This window comes from Boleophthalmus pectinirostris, unplaced genomic scaffold (genome assembly GCF_026225935.1).
Source record: "Boleophthalmus pectinirostris isolate CB_2022bp ecotype Guang Dong unplaced genomic scaffold, ASM2622593v1 HiC_scaffold_12, whole genome shotgun sequence".
Classification (NCBI taxonomy): domain Eukaryota; kingdom Metazoa; phylum Chordata; class Actinopteri; order Gobiiformes; family Gobiidae; genus Boleophthalmus; species Boleophthalmus pectinirostris.
In genome coordinates this window covers 15,916,412-15,944,275 of record NW_026571018.1, presented here as the reverse complement: position 1 = coordinate 15,944,275, position 27,864 = coordinate 15,916,412, and the positions used below count along the sequence as shown (strand labels likewise).

General features: G+C 37.5%; 1 protein-coding gene across 2 annotated transcripts in view; it reads right to left on the bottom strand.

Moving 5' to 3' along the window:
• alcama (activated leukocyte cell adhesion molecule a) overlaps positions 1-27,864 on the bottom strand; it is a 252,649-nt gene that overhangs the window by 41,285 nt on the left and 183,500 nt on the right. For both annotated transcript variants that reach the window (XM_055148331.1, XM_020934550.2), the window contains exons 6-11: positions 26,451-26,621; positions 21,243-21,367; positions 18,727-18,859; positions 6,408-6,520; positions 3,815-3,938; positions 2,386-2,507 (exon numbers count right to left, since the gene is read on the bottom strand). In XM_055148331.1, coding sequence (XP_055004306.1) covers positions 2,386-2,507; positions 3,815-3,938; positions 6,408-6,520; positions 18,727-18,859; positions 21,243-21,367; positions 26,451-26,621 — 788 coding nt within the window. The remainder of the gene's footprint in view (positions 1-2,385; positions 2,508-3,814; positions 3,939-6,407; positions 6,521-18,726; positions 18,860-21,242; positions 21,368-26,450; positions 26,622-27,864) is intronic.

Sequence of the window (27,864 nt, the reverse complement as noted above, 5' to 3'; positions counted from 1 at the left end):
AATTAAGAGTTATGGTGCAGCAATAGCTGAAAAAAAGACAGAGGGAACTACATAGACCATGATCCTTTGCTCCATTTCAGTGTAGACTACATGAAGAAATAACAGTTCTAAGCACTTTGAAGTCTTAGTTCTTTGTATTAAGTCTTGTCAAGACATTTTAAGAGGAAAAAGTAGCATATTAACAGTTTTGTTAGCTTCCACAAAATATCTCAATAAATATAGTTGCGTGAGGTTCATACAGTGACGATATCGTATCGTGAGACTTAAATATTGTTACACCCCTAAAAACAATACCTTTATTTGAATAAATGCAAGCTAAATAAGGTTAATACCATACAGTGGAACATTCCAGGCAAAGCAACAACAGCTATCGGACCCTCAGCCAGAAAAGTTACATAGATCTTACATCTTTAATTTTGTTGTCTTTGACTCTTGTTTAGTCCTGGTTTGTTCTTTATTTTGTAATTTAGAAGCTCTTGTTGTGAATGGTCAGCACTATTCAACAATTATACACAAGCAAGTAGCAGACCCCCACCAGAAAAGTTCTACAGTGCAGTTAATCCTATAATTGATGTGGGTGTTAGTGAAGATATTATCAGATGTTACTTTATATATTTGTCTCTGTAGTCCTCAGCAGATAGTGGTGTAAAAACATCAGTGTACAAGGCTGTCAGACTGAAGAGGAAAAAGTGAGTGAGGGAGCCCAGTAGGAGCCCTCCTTCACTTTAATTGCCAGAGCAAAGTGAACTCTGACAGAATCCTCAAAGAACACTTTAATCACAAGACGCTGTTTGCTGTTATGGGCCTTCCTCTTGCCAGCAGCAGCAGGAGGGGCCTACACAGACACACAGGCTTTGAGACTGTCACTATTTAAACTAATGTGTTCAGATACGAGAGGCGATCATTTTAAAATCCCTTCATCTGGATGACACTGTTTATGGCTCTGGTTTATTATGGTTTGTGCACAGCCTAATCAGAAATGAGGAGGAAGACTACGATGAAGACCACAACAAAAATCTGTTTTTGACCAGTGACTTGTCCTCTCTTGGATTTTTGTTTTGGGCTCTAACAAATCGAATTTAAAAGTACTGCTACTGCTGTAACTTGTCACTACAGTTACTACTTCTTTTTTTCCTGACAAATACAGAATAATAACTCCCTGTATTTCTTTTCTTTTCTTTTAAAAAAAATAGATTTTAATATTTTACAAAAAAAATTTAAACAGACAAGAAATAAAACATCTCATCTCTCTTTTCTTATACAGAAGGCTGTCAATCTGGTCCCCACACACTCAACTGTGTTGTTTGTGTAATTAGAAACTTTTTAATTTTTTTCCTGATGGAGAATGCATGTCCCTCATCTAAAAATGTACTAAAGAACTACCATATTAAAGTACTGAAGGAGTGTGTACACTGGATCCCAGAAAAATTATCCTGGGCTCTAACGAATTTAATTGAAAATTACTGCTACTGCTACAACTTCACTATTAATACTACTGCTACAACTGTAATATATTTGGATCTCATGGTTATGAGGTAAAACCAACACTACTGACATCTAAATGCCATAAGTATTTTAGTTATTTAGAAATTTGACAAGAAGTATGTGATGAATATATTCAGAAAATAGCTTTATTCACTTTGTATCCATAACCATAATATATAATAAGGGATTCAAATCTGTTTTAGATGTTGTAATGTGTGTTTCCATTGACCATTAATGAAAAAAGGAATGGTTTTCTGTGTGAAAGTGTAGTTTGGCATAAGGCTCCAACTAACGAGTATTCATATTTTGATAATCACATCATCTGTCTTTCATTCTTTATAATACATGATTAGCTGATGCAATCATGAATATGAGACTTTGAGTTTTTCTGAGATTAAGCTAAAGAGATTGCCTGTTGAGAACGTCTTCAAAATTGTTTTTTAATTAAATCACTAATTTAAGTCTCATTTTGACAGGAATAACTCTTTATGCTACTACTTTATAACAATAAAACAATAAATATTTTTGTAGATAGACAGTATCATTGAAATATATACAGAATGAAACAATATTTAGCCACAGAAGTGACTTATTCAACCCTCTACAGCTCAAATCTTATGATATTATAAGAAAAATAACAAAAATCTCCACAAAAATTATTGAACCCCAAAATATAAGTCAATTTGTAATAAATCTGGCCTAAGCACATACACTTGTAAAATCTGTAAATTGTAGGTAGTAGTATAGTAGTATGGTAGTATGGTGGTAGTAGGAGTAGGAGTAGTAGTAGTAGCAGTAGTAGTTGCTGCTGTAGTAGTAGTAGTAGTAGCAGCAGTAGTAGTAGTAGTAGTAGTAGTAGCAGCAGTAGTAGTATAATGTAAGTTGGTGACTTGTACTTACGTTAGAGCCATTGACGCTCCATTGGAAGATGGGCTCTGGTACTCCCTCGGCTTCACAGGTCAGGACTTTGTGGTTTCCATCTGAGGAGCGCTGTTTGGTGAGACCGGTGATCACAGGTTTACCTACAGAAAACAGAAAATACAGAAGCAGTTTGAGGCGGTGAGGCTGTGTCAGTGTGGGCGGGCTACACTGTGCTCTAAACAATGGACACTGTAGCAGTGGGAGATGGGTCCTGTGCTGTTCTCTTATAGAAAACACAAATTCTCCAAAGTTTAAAACCGAACTTTTTGGTTTGATGGCTTGAGGTTGCATTACCTTTGCATGACTCTACCAACTCTAGCAACAACAAGCGTGCAGTTCTGTTTTTTAAGTTGCACAGTGTAACTTTTCTGTTTGGGTATACTGTCCATCATATATTTTCAAGAAGATCCAAGGAGATGTTATACTATGGTATTAAAGTTATCCAGCTTGCTTTCATTCAATTACAGGTCTTTTTATGGTTAAAAATACATGAAAACAGAGATCCTTTCTGTGCTTTGGCTCGCCTCTCCAAAGATTTGATTTGTAATGGCGTAGTTGTGTCACCTGCTAGTTTCAGTGGAGATGCCATACTGTGAAAAATTCCAGGGACAAACTGTTACTGATACTGGTATGCAATATTTATGCCAATCCAGGAAATTTGGCTGAACAGAGTGTCAGCCCCAAGATATCGGTTCATCAGATATCCTGTTTGGGCCTTTTCTTTGATGTAATAAAACTGTTTACCGGACGGAACTGGCTTAGAACTTCTTATACTGTTTGAACTTCAATTCATACAAAGCTGTTCAGCTTCTTGCAGGAAAAATAACAGCTACAGAACACAACTGAATCCATTTTGTAATAAGTTAACTGAGTTTTAGGAGGGAAAAGGCCATTCTAAGTCCCTACACTGGTATAATTTAATACCAAGTATTGGCAGATACTTAGAAGATTGGACTGATTCACTACAATTACATGTGAAAGACCTAAACTGAAGATATATATTTGTGACCCCTTGTGACTATAATATTTTTTATGAGAGACTTGTTTAACTGAAACCAGGAATGAGTGGGACCAAAAAACATCCCTTCACTTTTCCCCCACAAATCAGCCTACAGTGGAAATTGAGGACTGAGGGGTGAGGGGGGTTGACGCTCAATTTGGGACGGTTTATTATTATCCAGTGCAGCAGACAGCCATTCTGGAAATAGCCAGTCCACCCCTGATTCCAACTATGTCACTTCTTTATCATCAGATTGTGTTCAAACGAGGATCAGAGTGAATTAAAAATAGAGCTTCATACAGAGCAGTGCTTCTAGCTAGCTCCACCCCTTAGGCAATGGTAATGATAGCAGTATCACAAAGTATCACAATTGAAACAAACTGCAGTAAAATGAAAACGCCCTTTTACCCTCAACCACCAGCTCAAAGCTCTGATGTCTGGTGACGGCTTCAGTGGTCACTTCACATTTGTAGACTCCAGCATCCAAGTACGTCAGCTTGGTGAAGACGGGCTCCTTCACAGTTTTCCCATCCTGAAAAGAGAAGTGGAGGCCACATTACTAGTCTGTATTTTCCACCACATAATGGGCCTGACACCGCCATTTAATCGTAAACGCAACTGTTGTCACGGTAATTATAGCTTCCTCCCTTTTAAACGCCATCATTTGCACTTGTCCAGCTGCTCCCACACAGCGTTTCACGGGCACGATTCTAACTCACTGTCTCTTCGGGTCACGAGACTGTTCCAAGCTATAACAATACAAAGCTCATATCTCATCTTTACTTTTTCCTCATTTTCTCTGAGCGTTATCTTGAGCGAAACCTATTTTTGCAGTCTTAATGACCAAACCCGGCCTTCACCTTATCTGGAATATTATCTTAACATTCATAGGCTGCTAAAGTTGTACAATAAATCAGCCATGACTTCTTCTGGTTCATTTTAGCTTCATATTTTAGCTGTGTTGAAAATTCATTGGATTCTCTGTGAAAATGTTTCCACCTGAGTCATTCACTGTTATGATAGTTCTGTAGATTAGGGAGGATTCACTGTCAAATATACAAAGTAGAGCAAATGTCCAACGAAGTCATAGCTCAAAGCGCAAACTGTTTTACAAAATGGTGAAATAAGGAGGCTTTTTTCTATATTTCAACACATCTCAATACTCTTTATTTCAATAAGATTAGCATTGTATTACACTGTGTCTTCTTTGTATTGGTTTAGGATATTGCACATTTAGTTCAGGAGTCTGCTTTAAAGGGTTCATATTATATTGTTTTCTAATCTAGGCTATAATGTTGTTTCCTCATCAAAAACATACCTGGAGTTGTGTTTTGTTTCATTCACACACGTTTTAAGGGTTCTTATATTTATCTACTGTATATTTAGGAGTTCACTCAAACAAAAGCTACTATGTTCTATGTTGTGATGTCATGTGGTAATACAGGATGTGCTCCACAGTGTAATTTCAGCAATGGAACTGAACTTAAGATAAAAGGTAGCTGTTAACTTAAAAACTACTGCTTCAAGGTGGAACAGATCATTTTGAGCTTTGGAGATGTAGACAGCCTAATAATAAAGGTTTACTCAAATGTGTGTGAATGAAACAAAATGCAACTGTGGGTATGTAGCATTATAACATGGTTCACAAGAGTAAAATTTGCATAATATAGGACCTTTACACTTGTACATTGAGGTAAAAGCTTCTTTGTTATATCAATAACGACAAAACAAACCTAACAAAGAACATTTACGTCTGCTATATAATTATGATCTATTATATGATATGAACATTTTAAATAGCTATATTTATCTAAAATAACCGACGTGTATCACCAATTAAGAAAAAAAAGAAGAATGAAGTAAGTTCAAAGCAGTAGGCGTGTAGGGCGGTTGGTAAAAACTGACTTTTTTTTGACAAATGTGAGTAGTTTGAGTGATTCAAAAATGAATCACTCAACAACTACAACTTAGAAAATTAGAGGAAATTATAGCATGACTAAAAGCTCTCACAAGTTAATTTTGCAAAATAAGTCTCCTTTAAATTATGCTGCATAATACTCAAGATGCATGCTAAAAATTTGGATTTCAAAATATGTTTTTGGTTGATTTTGATTATTTTGCCCAAATTATGCAATTTAGAGGACCTATATTAAACAAAATTGACTCTTGTAAGCTGCTAGCAATGTTAAAATGTTGCTGCCTCATCAAAAACATACCTGGATTTGTGTTTCGTTTCAGTCATGTTTGAGTAATCCTGCATTATTACTCACGTTCTGTACTTCCTGTATTACCACATGACATTGCAAGGTTGAATGTTGAGTGTTTTGAGTCTGAGAGAAGAATATATATACAGGGATTGTGTGTCACGCATGTGTGAGTGAAATACTCCAGGTATGTTTATGATGAGGAAACAACATTATCACATAGATCAGAAAATAGCGTAATACAGGCCCTTTAAATTGAGCACAAACTCACCCACCGTCTTCTTTTTTATCCACAAACCTATAAAAGTGCTGTGTAGTCATGTTTTGTGGTCAGCTAAAACAAAATATCTCTGGTCTGTCTCTACGAACCATTTTCTTACTTGCTAACACATAACCAAATCCATCAAATAATTTCAAAGCTTTACTCAGTTATTAGAGCATCAAGTTTCCTTTTTCGTTTTATTTTTCGGTGTATCCATTTGGGAGAGGTTTTTTGGTGGCCTTGCTTGGAGCTTTTATAGTTGAGGATGGACTCTCTATCAGACATATAGTGCAGACTAAGTGCAGGGGCTAAGGAATGACCCTATCATCTACTAGGGGAAAATTGCTACTATTCACAGTCTATAAGAGCGGTGACAGACTTTCTTCAGTCTCCTTTGATTACCGACCGCAGGGAGAAAGTAAACAGGCAGTTAGACAAATCACTCTGTTCTTACAAACTTTTTCATTTCCTCTTTGCTTCTATCTTGCCGCGCAGTTTCCCTCTTTGATCAACGGCCGACCTCAGTGCCACTTACCTTTCTCCATGACACGGTAGCTTCGCCCGAGGAGCTCTTTTCCATCTTCACAGACAAGGTGTCCCCTACTGTCTTCACCACCCTCCCGGTTGGACTCAGAGACAGGTCCAGGTCTGCACAAACAAGTTACAAAAAGCGAGGTTAGCTGAGTCACATCGGAGAGGTGAATATGCGTACATTAACAGCGCTCATTTCACTCCTTTTCTTATTTCTGTTAAAGCTGCGATGTCATAACCACTTCACAGGGGCTTTTTATGTAAAATAATTACAGTAAATTCTTTTGAGGTTATACTTTCATGTCTCGTGGCAAAAAGTAGGTAGAATAGTCAAAGATTGAGTAAAGTTAAGTAGAAGTGGAAGTAAGAGCAAAAAGTACCACCGCTTAAGTAAAAGTTATTGTAACTGTCAGGACATAACATCTGATTTAAAATGTGTTAGTTTATTAAAGGTGCATTGTGTAACTTTTCTGGTGGAGGGTCTGTCAAGTGCTGTTGTTGCTTTGTCTGGAATGTTTCACAGTATGGTATTAAACCTTTCTATCTTCATGGAGACCAAACTAGACTAGGTTACCGGTCAGATCTGTGGAGAGCCAACCCCTCACAGTCTGAACACCTGTTTTTCTAGGTATTTTTGAGCTATAAAACCACCTGTAACTGAATAAATGTAAGGTAAAGCTGTTTAATGTCATACTGTGGAACATTCCAGGCAGAGCATTAACATATCCAAAGAAACAAACAGGTGACGAACGCTCCAACCAGAAAAGTTATACAAATGCACCTTTAATAAACTAACAAATTATAAATCAGTTGTTATGTCCTGACAGTTACAATAACTTTTACTTGAGCACTCATACTTCCACTGCTCTTACTTCCACTTCTACCTAACTTTACTCAATCTTTGACTACTGTACTGACTTGCCACGAGACAGAAACAGGTGACGGATGCTCCACCAGAGACGTTACACAATGCACCAATAAGTTGATGTAATTGGAAAGACAAAACCTTAAGTAAAAACAAATGTTGTATTTTCATAAATACCATGAAAATTTGAAGAATTAAATCATACCTGAATGAATACAAATGCTCAAATCATTTTTGTCTGTTAGTCTGTCCCAAGGCAGCTGTGGCTACAATAGTATCTTACAATCAGCAAGTATGGACTGAATGAACAATACAATGTAAAGAGTGTTTTGAAAGGTGGTGTTTAAATCCAATATATTATAGTTATCAACAAAAAGTGTTGTCAGTTAGGCCTACAGACTTATTCTCAGTAATCAAAACTTTTACCTAAGTAAGAGTATAACGTAGGTTGACCGTGAGCGGCTTGGGGTTCAGTGAGCAAGGTAAAAAACAAATCCAGACACAGACAGGTAGTTGTGGTCCACGGTTTACTTTTGTTTCTTCAATGATTATAAAGTGCAAGTGCAAAAAGTGCAGGGTGCAAAATGGAGGCAGGCAGCAGTTTCCTCTCCAGCAGCAGAACACAGACTGATCTTGAAGGCGCCTTTTATGCCGGTCCTACTGATTGGATAAAACCACTATGCTAAAACAGGGATGGTTAAAATTATCATTAGCGTAAAATCAAAACCTAAACCTCCATAAAACAACCCAAAACCCAGATAACTAACTAAAACCACCAACTATATACATAAAACCCTAAAACCATTACACCAATTAAATGTTAAAACCCATAAACCAATAAAACACCTAACCTAAAACCCCTGTACAAAATGTTACACGTGGTCCAGCCCGGAACCATAAAAGAGGGAGCTCGTTTCCGGGGGACTCTTTTCACACCTGGACAGAAGATAAAAAGGGGAGGTAAGTAAAAGCAGATCCACCATTCATTAAAACACAATAAAATACACTAAACACATCAACACTTAAAACATTCTAAAACAGATATTGCACCATATTTATTGCACAAAGTCAATTTAAAATGTAATTTGTTATTGTCTCCCTTTTCCTCCAGGGACAAGCAACTTTCAATTAAAGTGCTGTGCCTCAGGAATAAAAAAATGTTAAAGGAAAGCCAATAAATATTTTTTAAAACCAATTGTGTGCAATTTATTTTGTGATGTGCAAATATGTTAAAAGTGCTAAGAAAGTGCAGTGTTTTAAAGTGCTCTAGTGAAGGGTGAAGGTGCTAAGTGTGGTTTGGGGTAACAAACCAGCCTGTTTGTTACAAAGAGTAATGTACTTCGAACTAAATATTACTCAGGGTCCTCTCACGTGCTTGCTTCTATGGATGTGTCATTGCTCTACTTGGAATGTTCCACAGTATGACATTAAACAGCTCAACTTTACATTTATTCAATTACAGGTGGTTTTACAGCTCAAAAATACCTAGAAAAACTGGCATTCTGTCTGTGAGCAGTCCCACCTCTCCACAGATCTGACCTGTAACTTGGTCTGGTTTGGTCTTCACAAAGACAGAAAGGTTTAATGCCATACTGTGAAACATTCCACACAAAGCAATAACATCTCCATGGACAAAAGCATTTGACAGTCCCTCCACCAAAAAATTTACACAATGTGCCTTTTAAATAAAATTACTCAAGTATAAGTGAGTACTATCCACCTCTCTTTATGGCTCTGCAGATCAGTCTTGTATCTCTACATTCTGTTCATGTACACACTGACTCTGCCTCCCACATGAACAGAACCAGACTAGTGTGAAATTAGCATAGCCCTCACGCTGAGTCTGCCAATGGAAGCCAGTATTGTGTCTTTGTTAACATTAAATACAGGGGCTATGGCTGACCAAATTAACTTATATGTTAATTCATTAGCCTCATAGCATTATTATCAAAGTCATCTTTCAAGGTTTCCCGGAAAACACAAAACTAAGCAGCTAATGTAACAAGATTAAACTGTAAAACTGAGACAAAAAACTCAATTTGGGAAAAAAATGACGATGAATTTGCAGAATTTTAAAATCTTTTCTTCATGGAGATGTTATTGCTTTGTCTGGAATGTTTCACAGTATAGCATTAAAGCTTTCTATCTTCATGTAGACCAATTTAGACTACGTTACAGGTCAGATCTGTGGAGAGGCAACCCCCGCTCACAGTCAGAATCCCTGTTTTTTAAGGTATTTTTGAGCTTTAAAACCACCTGTAACTGAATAAATGTATAGTAGTGTGTGTTTAAAGTCATACTGTGGAACATTCCAGGCACAGTAATGACCTATCCATAGAAACGAGCAGGCGACGGATCCTCAACTGAAAAATTATACAGTGCACCTTTAAAGATTTTCGCAAATATCCACAAAACTGTTAACAAAATGTAAATCTGCTTGGTAGCTGTGCCAAAAAGTGCATCACCTAATAACAGAGCTGTTTTCGAACAGAGGGCGGAGGCTGAGTGTTCTGTGCTTTCCTAAATTAAACTTCATTAATAATATTGTATACTAAATGAGTAGGCCCATTTCGAGATGACAAATACACTTGGATGCCACACTGTGAAACAATCAGACTAAATGAAACACTGTCAATAGCAATGGGCCTGTTTAAATGTGCGTAAAAGTTGTGAACATTTCGGTGACCAGATAGAAACATATATTTTTAACTTTTATGATAGAGGGTTTTGACATCTGCTTGTCGTCATGGAGATATTATTGCTTTGCCGAGTATGTTTGGATTGTATCTTGTATTTAATTGATTACAATTGTTTATCCGCAAAACGACCTTGAAAATAAAGCATTCTCACTGTGAAGAGTGTACAGTGAGTGACGTCAACCGCTTGTCTCTATGAAATCAGATAAGTTTAATTGCCATATTGTGGAACATTGTAAGCAAAATAATAACATCTCCATGGAGACATGCAGGTGACAGACTCTTAACCAGAAAAGTTATGCAATGCAGGTTTAAGACAGAACTTAATTGAGCTCACCGTGGATGAAATATGCTATATTATGCTATTTTCTGATCTGCAGATAAGTGTTTTTTTCATTCACACATGTTTAACACACAAACCCCGCATATTTAGGTTGAGGTTTTCTCTCAAACTGAAAACACTCGCTCCAAAGTTCCACCTTGTGATGTCGTGTCATACTACATGAAGCGCTCCACTGTGTTTTGAAACTACATACAACTTCACTAGAATCATTTGGAAAACCTCAGCCCTGGAATTGCTGATCTCTACTGAAGAAAAAGTAAATGGTAGCTGTTAACTTGAACACTACAACTTCATGACATCACAAGGTTTGAAGATGCAGACATACTAATAATAAAGGGTTACTCAAACATGTGTGAATAAAACAAAACACAACTCCAGGTATGTTTTGAGGAAGTAACATTATCCTAACATGGCGTAAAGCTCACTTGCGTACTATAGGACTTTTAATAAGGCAGCTCTTAATTCACAGTAAGGTGCAGATGTAAGGATAACAACACTGATAAAAATAATAACACCATAAAAATACTAAAACCAGCTCGAACCTGACTAAGACTCTCCTGCAGTCAGAGCCAGTCTATTATACAGCAGCTGTGGGTTAAGTGGGAACATTAGAGCGTCTTCATGTGGCCCGGAGGAGCACAGGCCCAGAGCCACGAGCTACAATGTGTGTTAATTACTTTTAGATAATTGAATTAAATGGATTAAGGCACCAAACAGGCCAGAGCGATAAAGAGTGGACGACTGCGCAGAATTATACTTTACATTTCTGTTGCTTTAAATAATTTTTTATGCGGTGCATTTAACAAAATAGATTTGGGCTGAATCCAATTAGTAATGATTCAATACAAGTGCTGATCTACAGTCCCCGAGCACAGAGGGGCACGAGGTTTATGAGGGTCCACAACTGATTTTTGCCAAAGTCAATTTAGTGGATTAGACTGGTCCTGGCTGAACTGATACAGGGCGAAGGCTGCTAATATTTAATCCTCTGAAAAGATTAAATCTACAATGAATCCAGTGAGTAGACTGAGACATGAGGTGCATTTGCATGGCCAGAAAATCAGATAACTAGAATCATCACATAACCTAGTAATGAGTTCTAATTTTTGAGTTTACATGCATGAAAGAAGTCTGATAATAAAAACACCTGGTGACATGTGTCAGTGAATCAATGATTTTAGAGTAACTGTTGTATTTGACACAGACAAAGTACAATGGATAAAAAAAATAAAAAAAAACTCTTTCATTCTTTAACATTTTCTCTTTCATGTTTCCATAATTACCCTTGTCAAAACCTGCACAGGTCTGAACAATCAGAGAAACATGATTAAAAAGATGTAACTGCTCACATTTAACAACTCCAGAAATCAGAAAATGCTGAGATGCTTGGTGTTCACGTAAACCTCACAGATGAGTCCGCTTTTACTTTATCTAAGATCCTTGCAGCACTAAACATCCAATATAATGTTAACTTTGAGGGGTAGTATAAATTAACTACTTTCATTAAAATGTTTAATGAAGGGTTTTCTGTAATACAGATGGTAAAATGAGTTTGGAATTTATGAACACAGAGCAGACGTAGTAGCAGAAGTGATAACAGTAATAGCACATATTTAATTCATTATAATAGTAGTAGTAGTTGTAGTATTCGTTGTATTAGAACAAATACGACTATGACATTTACATAGCTCTTTTGTACACACCGTGGGTACTCAAACTGTATCAACAAACCTTCATCACACTCACAAACACACACAATCATACATTGAGCAAAAACACTACAGACAGGTGACGTACTTTGCCCAGTGGCATCGTGCACTGATGTGAGGAGCAATTGAACCAGCAACCTAAAGTGGACAAACACTCTGCCAACCACTACTGCTGCTCAAAGTTCTGGTATGGTAAGGGAGTTAAAACTTCTTGATGACTTTTATTTTCACTTTAACCACTGCTCGCATCATTTGTTTGAGATAAGTAGTGGTCTGTTATCGTGTCATGTCAGATTAAGTTTTCTTTAAACAGCACTTAGTGTTTTGTGTAAACATGGGTCTTGTGGAGGACAAAGCGAGCGAAAGGTAAGAGTGACACTATTGTTGTTAACAGTGTTGTTTCTCAGCCATAGCTTCAGCTTGTTTTGACACAGCTGCACGGTGATGCCAAGTTGAAATGTCACACAGCCTGTTGGTAATACCAATTACCACTGGGAGCCTGACACCATGTTTTCCACAGAGCCCCTTTAAATTCAATATAAAATCAATCTGGCATTTTCTGCCTTTTACTCTGGTGATGGCGCCAGGTATGAGCTGTCCACAGGAACATCCATATTAGTCCAATGACGGCTGGCCAAAGGATAAAACAAGATAATGATTTTCACCAGTGGTAGAAACTGACAATTCAATGCTGAAGTAGTATGCAAAATGGACCCAGAACACCCTGAACAGTGATGCATATTCAAGGGTCAAATAAAGTCCACAGATGATCAGACTTCATTATACATAAACAAGTGACTGAATGTTCTGACTACACATTTAACAGCCTTAATAAATCTTGAACAAATACTTAATAATGAACTAATAGTTTTTAAATGATTTAGGCTTAGTGACTACTTATCTAATACCCTCACATGGTCACAGGGCAGCTGTGGCTACAATTGCAGCTTACCACCACTGAGTGTGGAGTGAAAGAATAATGATCTGTAAAGCGTCTTTGTGACATGAGTCAGTGAAAAGCGCTACATAAATACAAACTTTCTTACTCACATTTTTATACAGAGCTTTTCCACCTACTAGTCACACAAAGCACTTTACATCACACAAAGCACTTTACACACACACTCATACACCAGTGTGCACAGGCATTGGGAGCAAGGAGGGTTAAGTGTCTTGCCCAAGGACCCAACAACAGTAACTACCAACCTTGGGATCAGTGGACAAACACTCACACTCAAACCAAGTGAGCTACAGTACCTACTTAATCAATACCCTAACCCTTTAAGTAGCGTTTGAACCTGAATCATTCTTAATTAACTATTTGTACATTGTGAATTTAACTTTTGTCCATGTATTATTGAGGATAATTCAGTGTAGTTATTTTTAAGTGGTACCAGCAACTGAGTGAAGCCCTTTCAAAATAAGTTCAAACAATTATCAAGATACAAAAGCTATAATAATGCAATCCTTCATCATCTTTTCACAAAAAAACAAACCTATTACAATAAAGCTATACAATATGACTATTAACACTTCCTATAATTGATAGTCTATTCACCTCGGCACTTTGTAGCTTAATAGCGTTCCACATTATTAGTGCTAAGTTGACAATACACATGCATGTTGGTGTGAAAATGCAGTATAAGCAGAGAACTTCAACAGGAAATGCCGGTAATGGCGTCTAATTTATGTAATGAATTGAAGCTAGTTTTTAAAAAATCCATATTGATGTTTCTCATTTGTTTCCTATTTAGACTAAGAGGTGCTTTTAGAGGTGGAAAACAATGCTAGTCTGCCATTGTAAATTGCTTCTCCCGTGTTGGCACGGTAATTGACCATATGTATTTCAAGATTTGTTTATACTTGCAGCTAGCGCTTTTGTCTTCCCATAGTTAAATCAGCCTAGAGTTTGTCAGCACCTGGGAAGAGTGTGGAACAGCATCAACTAAATACTTAAAGTGCCTATATTACGCTACTTTCTGACCTCTGACCTATTTGTTTGTTTTGTATCGTTCACACATGTTTAACACACAAACCCTGCATATTTTGGCACTTCTTCTCTCAAACTGAAAACACAGCGCCCACGGCAACTGCCAGAACACAATGAATATGAGCAATAAAAACACTTAGAACTTGATAAATGCATGTTAGATACGTTTAATGCCCTACTGTGGAACATTCCAGGCAAAGCAATACATCTCTACATCAGTGTTTCCCAAAGTTTTTTTCTGGGTACCCATATTTTAAAATGTAAGTAAGTAAGTCGGTCTTTATTTATATAGCGCTTTTCACAGACATTTTTTGTCCCCAAACACACTTTACAGAGCATTATTCAGCATTATTCATTCACTCTATACCCTGGTGATGGTAAGCTACTATTGTAGCCACAGCTGCCCTGGGACAGACTGACAGAGGCGCGGCTGCCATGCCACTCAGCGCCATCAGTCCCTCCAACCACCACCATCACTCACACACACCTCTTTCATACTAGGCAATGTGGGAGAAGTGTCTTGCCTAAGAACACAAAGACAGAATTGATTGTATTTAACTGACCTTTTTTTTTTTTTGGAGACCTGTAACATGTTTTAGGTTGATGGGGGAAACCAGAGCAGGGGAAACCCATCCAGACACGGGGAGAAACATGCAAACTCCACACAGAAAGGCCCGGGCAACCCGGGGATCGAACCCAGAACCTTCTTGCTGTGAGGCCTGAGTGCTAGCCACTCAGCCACCATGTTACAAATCAAAGTCACAAACCTTTGATTTACGAATAGACATTATTTGTAAATCACAAAATAAAGGTGGATTTGACCATTATTAAACATTAATGAGGATATTTTATTGTTAACTGAGTGATCGTGTCTCTCTGAACAGTAATTGAACCAGCAAAAAATTCTGATCCTTAAGTCGCTTATTTGGGCATTAAATGTAGCCCATTTCTTTTTCTTTTCAACATTCAACTGAACCAGCAATATTGGAAAAAATATAGTCAATACAATAATAACAAAAAAAAAAAGATTAGAAATTATACGAAATATGTCTTAACATTTCAACAGTTCTAATGAGATAGGTGGGCCTTTCTGCATTTTTGTAGCACGTTCGAGTCTGGGGTGCAGGAGGAAGTGCAGCAGCAGTTCAGACTCAGCATTCAGTCTGTTTCTGTGCTTCGTCTTCATTTTGGTGAGCACAAAAATCTTATGTATCAGAACTGTACATTGCAGGTCTACTGTACATGCAGATCATGACAAGGCGACCCAAAAAAACTCTTGTGACCCAGTCTTTCGAAACACCGCTCTATAGAGACAAGCAAGCGGCAGATCCCTATAGAAAGTTACATAGTCCACCATTAAAGGAGTACACAAAATCAATTCTTGTGAGCTTTATGTCATGTTATAATGTTGTTACACCAACAAAAAAAAACACCTGGAGCTGTGTTTTGTTTCATTCACACATGTTTGAGTAACTCTGATTTATTAGTTTGTCTGTATCTCCAAAGCTCAAAATGCTCTGTTCCACCTTGTGATGTCATGAAGTGGTAGTTTGAGAGAAGAACTCAACCTAAACATGCAGGGTTTGTGTTTTAAACCTGCTTGAACGAAATAAAACACAACTCTGGGTAATTGTGACAAGGAAACAACATTATAACATCAGAAAATAGCATAATATGAGCCCTTTAATGTTCCCAGCCATCAAGCAGCCTGGGGTTTAGCCACTTATTTTTTTTTCCTGTATAAGTAAATAATTCTCAGGGGGACTCACAAATGCACACACACTCGCAAAATATCTTAAACAATTTAGAAAGCGATTGTTTTTCTCTGCTCTGCCACAAACTCAATTTAAAAGTTGTGTGTTGTGAAAAACCCACTTCTTTGTTTAAAATGTGTGAAGGGCATTAGGATCCATATGGGACAGTGGAGAAGGGAGGATGTGTCAGACTTATTTTTATTACAATCATACGGCCTACTTGAACTGAAGCCTTGCAAACGTTCACCTGGGGAGAGGGCAGTAATTACGTAAGGGAGAGCTACTGGGAGGGAGGATGAGGAGGAGGAAGAGGAGGAAGAATAGTAAGAGAATAAAATGGCGTTTATCAGTTTGCCCTGGCGTCTTGCCCACCCAAACACTTTGTCACTTCTTCTCTTTCCGTGTCAGAATTTTCTAATTAGTTCTCCTCCTCCTCGGTACTGCACTGAGACTCCCTGCCAGGCTGGGTTCTCCAAAGTTGAAATTTGATTAGCATCGCTCCGCTTTCATGACTTTATTTACAGTGAATGAGAGACGCTTGTTACGCGGCGTGTTTATATATAGAAGTATTTAATGGGCCCATATGACGCTGTTTTCTGTTCTATGTCATAATGTTGTTTCCTTGTTAAAAACATACCTGGAGTTTTATTCACTCATTCAAATATTTACACAATATTTAGGCTGAGTTATTTTCTCTGCTAAACAAAAGGTAAAAGATAGCTGTTAACCTAAAAACTACCACTACATGGCATCACAAGGTGAAACAGAGCATTTTGAGCTTTGGAGACATAGAAAGACTAATAATGCTAAAATAAATTATAAAAAAAAATAAACTAAAGTAAAATTTTGCATAACATAGGACCTTTTTAACTACATAATTAGGGCTGGGTATTGTTAAGAAGTTGCCGATATGATACATATCTCGATACAGTGCACTTTCGGTTTGATACCATATATACCATTTAAAATTTATTCGATACAGTTCAATAAAAAATAATGGCTAAATCATGGCTGTGATACTAAAAGTCTTTGTTAAACCACTTCTTGTGTAAAATTCATATGAAACACACCCATTTTTCTCATCAGAATAGTGAAAATGTCAAATATGTTGCATAAATGAGTGTCTTTCCTCTGAACAAACACACCTACACATAATCATAGCATACAATAATATACACTGACGGGAAGAATACTATTTAGCTATAGTATTCTTCCCATCATGTATTTAGTTACAGAATACTGAATACTTGAATTAAAATGTATTTTGTATCTGTATTTTGTATACATTGTCCAATCAGAGTCCTGTATTCTGAATACTTGGAATGCTCTTACATCAAGTAAAATTATAGAGTAAAGACGCAACATAGAGGTAAAAACATCTTGATGTTTGTTTCACCATTTCTTTCACATTTCCTATCAATAACTGGAGAAGGAAAAATCACACATGCACTCACCACAAGAATGGTGTTTCATATTTTTCTTGCTAGTTATGTGCAGTTTGAAATTCTGAGATCCCACAATATATTCCAATGATTTTAGGAAAGTAACTGTACTCTGAATAATACCAACAAATGAAAAAGTAACTGTACTGGAATACAGTTAACTCCAAACTAGGGATGGGCATTCGATGAAATTTTCTTAATTGATCGTTGGAAGAATTAACAATTGATTATCGATTAATCATTAACGTTTTTATATTAAAATGATCATCATTATTATTACTATCTGCACTACTAATCTGCATAAATAAATTCAACTTTACGACATATAAACCGTAACGACTCTAGAGCCACATCAATCCGTTTGACATTATAATGTGTTTAATTCAGTTTTGCGCAACTCTCACAGAAACGAAACTTAAAACCGTATCGCTAATTTGCATAAATTAAGCGAAAATAAAACTACAGCTCTTGTGCGCTGATGCAGTCAATTTCTGTCGGATTAAAAGACATGACTCAGTGGAATACAGGTTAGTGTGACCAGGACACCGTACGGGGGATGGGAGGTGGGGACTCGTCATCGACATTGCGCGACTCTCACCTGGCAAAGCCTTTTCCCACTGGACACCGAAACATATGTTCCTGCTTTGTTCACTGTGCACATGGACTCACACTTGTCCCAAACGCAACGGAAAGCGTGGAATTTCTTGTACAAATCATCGTTAAATACGCCTTTGTGCTTCGGTACGTTGCAGACTGACCGACTGTTTCTGTTTGCTCGCTCCTTCTGAGTGCAGAGAGCTACATGTACGGACCGCTGTTTGGTCACGCTACGCACAGCAACCTACATTCGGTTTGTCGATTAAAATTAACATAATCGATGCAATTCTTAATGATCAATTATCGATTAATCGATTAATCATGCCCACCCCTACTCCAAATCAGTATTCAGACTACGTATTCTCTTGTATTCAATTAGTTCCCAACACTGATAAAATGCAATAGAAACTAAATTAAAAGAAAATTCTGAAAGTGTCATATCAAACTTGAACTATAAACAAGCTCCCATAAAAAAGCTAACTATTGCTGCTCATTTACACACAGTTTAATGGAAGCAAGCGTGAATGATTGTGCAATGACTAAACACGAGGCGTTTGGCAACTTTAAATACGAGTCTGGAACAACACATACACTTATATCATTTGTTCAATTCTCCCAAACTACACAAACTAAATCCCCCGCAGTGTGGCAGTCTGTAACGTTCTTGTAGCTCTATGAAATTTCTATCATGTAGTGCAGCTTGGAGGAGAGAGGGGAGGGAGAGGAGGGAGATGCGAGAGAAGAAAGAGAGAAGGAGAGGAGAGAAAGGAGAGGAGAAAGGGTAGAGCGAGGAGAGAGGAGAGAGAAGACAGAGGAGAGGAGGGGGGGCGGGCTAGAGGGAAACCAGGGACAACAGTTGGATTTGTGGGCTATGTCTGTTGTGATTTCTTGTGTTTGATAAGGCTCCCGTATGTCATGGGTACTCACAGCTGACCACGATGCTCTGGGAGGCCTCCATTTTCTCGTTGTCGGCCAGTGCACATTTGTATTCTCCGCCCGCGTCGCGCCCGATGCCAGTCACAGTGTACGTATCAGAATTCTCCACCAGCGTTTTCTGGCCCTGGATAAACGGAGGGAGGGTTTATTTCAAATCAAGGAGAAAGGGAATGCATAGTTTAAAGTGCATATGACAGGTTAGACTGCACTCAGCGCTTGCACACGTTGTACGATTCATTTCCAAGACATTTTAATGCAATCATGGCATCTACAAATACATAACCACCCTATGTTTTTCTAGGCTATACCCAAACTCCATGATGATTGCAAATTAGTTATACACAAAGACCAACACACAATTCACACAATTTTCCGATGTGTTATGATTAGGGCCTGACCAAGATGGATTTTTTTGGATCTGATATGAAACCCATATAACCGATATAACAGTGATAGTGATGTTCAAATTCACTGTAAGTCTTCAGCTGATTATAAAACTTAGGTTTGACTCATTTGGCTTTAAGATGGGTTTGTTTAGGCTATATTTACTGTTATTTTACCTCTTTATAGTCATATTTAAAGACAGTAGGTCAGCCTAATGGGATTTTTTGCATGACATTCTTGCCTGTAAACAAAGTAAGTAAACTACCACTTAGCCTTTAGCAGTTGTCATAAATGTGAGCCCGCACCACAATAATTATTAAATGCGTAAATTCATACTTCTAGTCACAGTTCATTTACATATCAATGTAGGTCCAGTAACGTGTATACTGCCACTATAGTCACTTTAAAATAGACCAATGTAAGAGAAAAAAGGTTGTTTATATATAGTAGCTAACAATAGCTCTCATTGGTTAAGTGTTAACCAATGAGAAAGAATGAAAAGAACTTCTAAAGCCGACACATTTGTAATGCTCACCGCTCATACAGGCTCTTCTCAGATCACAAGTCTTCACAAATAAGTGTCCTTTTAATCCTGACTCAAAATGACTGTGCGTAAAAAGAATATAATCCAGCATGTCAACAACAGCTGTGTATGTCCTCTGTCTGTGGGAAAGTCCTCTCTTCTCCGCACTCGCACTTTGATAAAAACAAGCCGTAGTTTTGTTGCTGGCCTAAACTTCGCTTAAGTTAACTTTTACTTATAGGCATTATTGTTGATCAGACACAAGAGCATTTAAAGTTATCGTCTCAGTGTTGCGCACTGGTGTAAACAAGAACACTTGAGTCACTTGAGTCTGGGTTGCATTCAGGGGCAGTACGGCATCACATACATACATACTCCTCTGATAAATACTGATGTGTTGCCACATATTAGGACATTTATCTGTCTGTAAATTGGGTTAAACAGATGCAATACAGACAGTAGAAGACTTATAATGAGATATAACATGCCGGCGTGGACCCATATTGGCAAGATTTAGGCAGATAGCTGATATGTCTCCAAGTGCCCATATCGGCTAGGCCCTAGTTGTGATCGCATTGTATATTCATACATGCGTATGTACCATAGACCATATATAAATGGACATAGCTAACCCACTAGCTGCATTCCAAATAGGATGTGTTCATGGAGGCGCTTGAGGCTCCTTCGACTCTTTCCAATTGACTTTATTCTGAGAAATTGTCATCCCTCTCTCCGTAACTGCTGCTGTGAGCCTTGTCACTTTGGTCTTAAAACATTTGTATTAACCCACTCTGCATGTTTTTATTTCAACATTTTGCTGTTAATGAATTCCTATTTCTAATAGGAATTAATTTACCCCTATAACCGCTCGTCTCGGTGATCTTAATTTGAATGGAGCCGAACGGTATGGGTGACGTCACACTCCCTTAGACCACCTTTAGTTTGACAGTTTTTGGTGACATTTATAATTTTACTTCCTGGTTGGACACAGGCAGCAGATGTGCCATTTACAGACATAATTCTGTAACTCCTACTTAGCAACCATAATGTTTAACAAGCGCTAAAGCTTGTCTAATTTACACAGTAGGTATGATCTGACTAAGAAAACTATTACTTTTGTTAAAACAAGGTTTGAACTGTCAGAAAAATGTCTCTGCATTTTGAATGGAATTTTGTGTATTGAGATTCCTTTTTTAGACTGAACACTATTTTTTTCTTCCAATTTTTATTGGAAACTGCCTCTTGACTGATGTGAAACTACGATAAAATAGTAATAATTAGAAAAAACATGTGAACCTTTCATATGCACTAAGATGAGATGACAGTCAAAACATAACGTGATTTGCAGAAGGACTTAATTGTAGTCAGATTAAATTTAATTAAAATGAGATTGGCTTTAGTCCTGGGACCTATATGGCATTACAAGCTCTCCCAAATATGTCAGCTTCATCATGACCCCCAAATTGAGCTTCTTCTGTTCGTCTATTCAAATATATGATAAGCTGTAACAAGTGGCTGGGAGACTGAATAGCAAAGAGATGGCAGACTTCACAATGGTCCAGTATTATTCTTGAATTTCAACAGTGCTCGCCTCACTGACCTTGATGTGGAAGTAGAAAGCTTTGGGCGGGGGGTTGCCATCAGCGTGGCACTTCAAAGTCACGTTATCGCCCTCGACGATGGGACCCTTGCTCAGGACCTGGAGGCTAACTTTCTCCGATGGATCTGCAATTAGAGAGAAAAGATAGAATATTCAACAGACTGAAGCACAAGCACAGTCTGCATCTGCATTGCAAAAACAAAAATCTATCCGAGTTAAAGGTGCATTGTGTAACTTTTCGGGGGGAGGATCTGTCAAATGCTTGTCTCCATGGAGATTCGATTGCTTCATCATGGAGATCACACTAGACTAGTTGTGGAGAGGTAACACTGCTCTATTTCTGAGCTATAAACACAAAAAGTAATATAAGGCAAAGGTGTATTTAATATCATACTGTGGAATATTCCAGGCAGAGTAATGACATATTCATAGAAACAAGCAGGTGATGGACCCCCAACGGAAAAGTTACATAGTGAACCTTCATTTTAACTTACCTAGATATTGCTTTTTGCAGTGTGCACAATAGGGTCAATTCTCCACACAAGCTCAGCAAAATAACCATCCATCAGGTGTTACACAAAGTGACCCACCTGACTTGGATGTGCGCTCGGAAAATGTTGCCTTGAAGCTAACAAATTGGAAACTCCCCACTGAACCGCCAAGCCCTCACAAGATCCGGTGCTTGGTTTTATTGACTCCCCATCTCCTCTTCAAAGTCCGAAGATGTGAATGCAAAATTTTGAGCTGCACCATACTGACAAAATATCAAGTTTTTCTGACAAGCATGGAGATTAGATGTGTGATTTATGTTTTAATAGTTGGTTTCAAAGAGTACATATAAACATATCCACGAGCATTAACATTTGAGAGACGATTTAAATGAGAACACGTATATTATAATCCCATACATTTCAAAACAAGTTAATTGAGGTCTAAACTAGAGTTGGCAGAGTTGTATACATAATAAGACTGGATATTGGCTTAATTCACTTTTCACTTTTCTGGTGGAGGGTCCGCTACCTACTTGTCTCCATGGAGATGTTACTGCTTTGCCTGGAATGTTTCATGATATGACTTTAAACATTTCCATCTTTCATTTATTTATTACAAGTGTTTCTTTTGCTAAAAAATACAACAATTCCTTCTTTGAATAGACCTTTTAGACCTTTTCACAGGTGCCTCGATGTAGGGTAAACAGCACTTATGTTAATGCTTTTCTATGGCAAAATATCTGAGGAAATGTCTCGCGTATTTTCCACCAGCTTCATAAATCTGTCCCATCACCAGATCTTCATCCAACAAGGTCCACAAAAGAAATATTCTGTCCATGAAGAATTTATCCACAACTATCAAGGTAAGAAAGACGAAAATGTAAATGCTAACAACAATGAGCATTAGTGAACTACTCTTGAGCAAAACTAACATTATGGTAATGAATAAAACATAAGTAATAAGTAAATCATTAATAAGTAACTTGTTGCAGATTTATGAAGCTGGTGGAAAATAAGGGAGACATTACCACAGATATTTTGCTATAGAAAACCATCAACGTAAGTGATGTTTACTCTACATCTACATTGTGATAACTAGGTTTAATCTATACTGTGGAACATTCAAGGCAAAGCAATAACATTTCCATGGAGAGAAGTACGTGGCGGACTCCACTAGAAATGCTACATGGTTCATCTTTGTGATTTCCTAATTGCAATCATTCAAATTGCAATTTAATTTTGTTTGCAATATATCTTGCAGCTCTATACAAAATAATAATCCGCAACTGATACATTGCAGCTGACGCCATTTACATTCCTTGAGGGTGTGATGCTAACTATAGGCACTGCTCTGTCTGAAGCTCTTTTACTGAGCTTTGTTTTAACAATCTGAAAATAAAGAACTCGAACTACAAAAGGTGAGCTGATTTGTGCTATTAAACAAGTCTCTTCTTCTAATAAAATTACAGTTCCAAGACTTTTGTTGAAAATCAAACTCCTAAAACAGCACCGTGACTTGTATTGATTTTGTGTTTTGTTTTCAGACAATTTAAAATCTTTTTTGACAGTGTTTGTTAATATGTGCATTGTATCTCCACCTTCTGAACATTCGACCATAAAGATACAGGTAAAGCACCCTCAGCGTGCTGCCACTACAAATTATCAACAGGTATTCCCACCTCAGCAACACTCCAAATCCTGATAAACCATAACTGAGAGGTCCACATTGTTCAGTGTTTTGTTATTACAGTTACAAAGCCCAGTGACAAACCTGCCACACACAGAGCATTGTTCTTCTGTGTACACACAACACAGCCCCAAAAAGGCTTCTCTGTGGAGCTAATGCTAACAGGAGTCTCATGTGAAATGAATACAAATATACGGTTATTTACTAGGGACTTTGACTGAAAGAGCCTAGATTTATTTGTCCTTTATTTCAGACACAGTGTAAACATTGAGCACGGGGAAATGGCACTCACTCCTTATGACTTCTTATGTAGCTGCGTCCTTGAATAGCACTCAAAGAATATGTTTCAGAACATTCTTCATTTTAAATGCAATTGTGGTTAAAGAGAAAGCATTGTGATTTAAAACCTCAATTTGTAAACAGCAGGAATAAATTTCAAATAGAGTTTCTTGTGTTAGTAGCATGGTGACTGAGTGGCTAGTGCCCTCACCTCACAGCAAGAAACTCACAAACACTGCAATTATTTACAGGGCTCATTTTATATTAGATTATATTTTCTGATCTATGCTATACCTGGGGTTGTGTTCTGTTTCATTCACATGTTTAACACACAAACCCTGCATATTTAGGCTGAGTTCTTCTTTTAAACAGAAAACACTCTGTTCCACTTTGTGATGTCATGTGGTAATATAGAAAGTGAAATTTCATACACCTTCACTAGAAGCATTTCGATGACTTCAGCCCTGGAATTTCCAATCTCTACTGAACATTAGGTAATTGTTAACTTGAAAACTAACACCACATGACATCACAGTGTGGAAGAGAGCATTTTAAGGTTTGGAGATGTAGACAGACTAATAAAGACAATAAAGGGTTACTCAAACATGTGGTGTGGGTAACCATGTTACTTCCTCAAAAACAGGTATGTTTTTGAGGAAGTAACAAGACTACAAGATCACAAGGGTCAGTGTTGTGAAATAACAAACATGTTATGAAATGCATATGATTCTTGTATTAGTTCATGAGTTCACATTTCAGTCTCAAATATTAAATGCTCCTAGGTTTGTCAAAAAAAATGGCTATAGGTATTAGTGTCTGAGTGGGTTTTGCTCAGGGCAGTTTCACCCATCAACCCTAAGCATGCACAATACAAAATCCCCAGGCTAAGGTACTGTAGTCCTGACCAAACCAAGCTCAAGATCTGGAGATGAGTCCCTAACAAGTTTCAAATAGGGTCAAATGAGGACACCCAGAGGACAAATTTCCTGCAGGGACAATAAAGTGTAACCTGGCATGCTTTACTTCCTTGGATCATCTATGAAACTTTGAACAATGAAGTTTTGTTCAGTGGACACTGAGTTTCGATAAAGCTATAAGGAAGTGTCTCTCGCAAAACCAGGCCGGACATTTTGCTCCAAGCGTCTGCAGTCTGTTGAAATAACAAACCACTTCTTGTACTGGGACTATAGGGTATTATCTATGGCCTGTGGTCGTGGATTGCCTTGTTAGCTTTGGTTTAGCTGTGTTTGCATTCACCTGTTAAATATCATCATCACATCCACATTGTCTCATTGCACAAGACATTCATTGATTGCTTCCCCCTATTATGAGCTGAACTACCTAGTCACGGCGCCAATAAACCATGATAGAATAACCCTTGCTGGGGATGAATAGTTTTATTCATTTGAAATAAGTCTGTCTTGTTCCCACTGCTGCAGCCTGACTAGGAAATCAGTCTCGGCAGGAAACTAGCAGCCACAATCTGCCAAGTCTTCAGCCCACAGTGAGGTAGAAGAGAATAGTGAAACAGAAGACTTGTTTTTGCAGCAGGGACACAGAGCTGGTACGTTTCCATTACCCAAAATAGTCCAAATTATCCTGCTATGAGCTGTGCCATGCTAGTTTTGGGGAAAGCTATCCGTGGGTTTTCAAAATGATAAAACATGAAAACTGTTGCCATAGAGATTAGCAAGTTAAAGGGTTCACATTATGCTTTTTTCTGATGTGTGTAATTTTGTGCTCTCATTACAAATATACAATATCTGGAGCTGTGTTTTGTTTTATTCACACATGTTTAACACACAAACATTAGGGATGCAATGATACCCAAATCTCCTGATACAATATTATCACAATATGCATCTCACAGTACGATATTTATTACGATATTTTGGAGATGCTGAAATAATTGTAGATACGACACTTTTTTTACTTTTAAAATACCTTGACAAGATTTTGGTGTGAATTATTTCCGTCATAATCCCAAGAATTCAAGTAAAAAACATATTTCTTCATGTTGTCTGTGCTGAAATGAATTATGGGATGTGTAGTTCCCTATATTTATAAGCTGTTGCAACTATAAAAACATGCATTTAAGCAAAGGAACTTGTGATTTGATATATTGCCCACGATATTATTGTGAGACTTTTGACGATACAATATCACAATATTTTGGTTATTGTTACATCCCTAACAAACACACAAAAGTTCTTCTCTTAAACTGAAAATACTCTACAGGAAGTGCTCCACTGTGTTCTTGCATTCCACACACCTTCACTAGAATTGGATAATTTCAGCCCTGGAACTGCCAATTTCCATTGAACTAAAGCAAAAAGGAAGCTGTTAAAAACTGCTGCTTCATGACATCACAAGGTGGAACAAGAGAATTTTGAGCTTTCTGAGTACAGACAACTAATAATAAAAGGTTACTCAATCGTGTGAATGAAACAAAACACAACTAAAGGTATGTTAATATTAATATTATTTACAGCAGACACATAATTAACATGTTTAATATAAATTTGTTAAAAGTGCCACATGTTTATCTCCATAGAACTGTTCTTTCTTTGTCTGGGATGTTCCACAATGAATGCAAGATAGATAAGAGTAATGCCATAATGTGGAACATTCCAGGAAAAGCATTGAAACTCCACAGAGACAAAAAGGTAGCGGACCCCTCACCCAAATTTCATATTGCACCTTTAAATGAAAAAATGCCAAATGTGATAATGCCATGTTGCTTTGACTCACAGTGCACAGAGAAAGGTCCCACGATGGCAGAGTCGTCGCCCAGCTCATGTTGGGACACACAGGTGAAGACAGCCTCTGCGTCCCCCTTAGAGGCCACATACTGCAGGATGGACGAGGTGGTAGACAGGCCAGTAGAGGGCTCCACCTTTGTGCTGGTGGTGATCACGATGGCTACAAAGAAGAGATCAAAGCTGTTAGTAAAGCGCAATAGACAGCAGCCTCAGGTGGGATGACAGAGCGCAGCAAATAGTTTTGTTTGTTGTTCTTTTATGGCGAGTCTGTGCTGTGTCATACCAGAGGGACGCGAAGGCAGAGTGTACATACCTGTGTACAATTGTCATTATCTTCAAAAGAAAGGACGTATTGTCAATAGTGAAGTATTTTTTGAATTTCGAGCAGCTAGAATAGTCAAAACCTGCACAATCACCAAACCAAAATTTTGACTAAAACAGGACTAAACTTGGACTATAACAGGATTAAAGGGCCCATATTACACTATTTTCTTGTCTGTTATGTTGTTTCCTCGTCAGTAACATACCTGGAGCTGTGCTTTGTTTCATTCACACATTATTTATTTATTTAAGTTAAGATCTTCTCTCAAATTTCTGCCTTGTGTTGTCATGCAGTAACCCCAGAAGCACTCCACTGTGTTTTTAAACTCTGTACACCTTCACTAGAATCATATGGATGAGTCTTAAAATTGTCCATTTCTGCTGAACTAGGCAACGTAAAATAAAAAGAGCCGTTAATGTGAAAACTACCACAACATGACATGACTAATAATAAAAGATTACTTAAACATGTGTGAATGAAACAAAATTAGATAACAATATTATAACATGGCTTAAAGCTCACAAGAGTCAATTTTTCATAATATAGGCCCTTTAACTCAGGACTAGAACAGGATTAAACCAAATCTATACTAAAAACCATCTGGAGTCACAGTCACATATTCAGATGTGAAATGTGATAGTAAAATTATGCATGATAATACTGTGACTGTAATGGAGGTCATATGACTGTTATAAAACAAAAGAAATAAAGTCATAAATTGCCATAAAGTCATCTATTGCCATAAAAAACAAACATGAATAAACAACCCTTTGGGCATTAGACATTTGTTTATTGGGGGCCCATTGATAAGTATGTAAAAATGATTGCGCTAGCTATAATACAAGTGAATAAAAACAATGTTAAGTACAAAACAATCCAAGCGCCTAGTGTTTTTATTGCTACTTTTGACTTTATTTACTATCTGTATATCCCGAAGTAAATTCTAGCTCATAAATGTATTTTTATCTTTATTGTGACCACCCAAGAATGTGCAAAATGTTTATGTATTAAGCTGTTGTCTATGTTAATAATAATGTTGTTCCCGCATCACAAACATACCTGGAGTTTTGTTTCATTAACA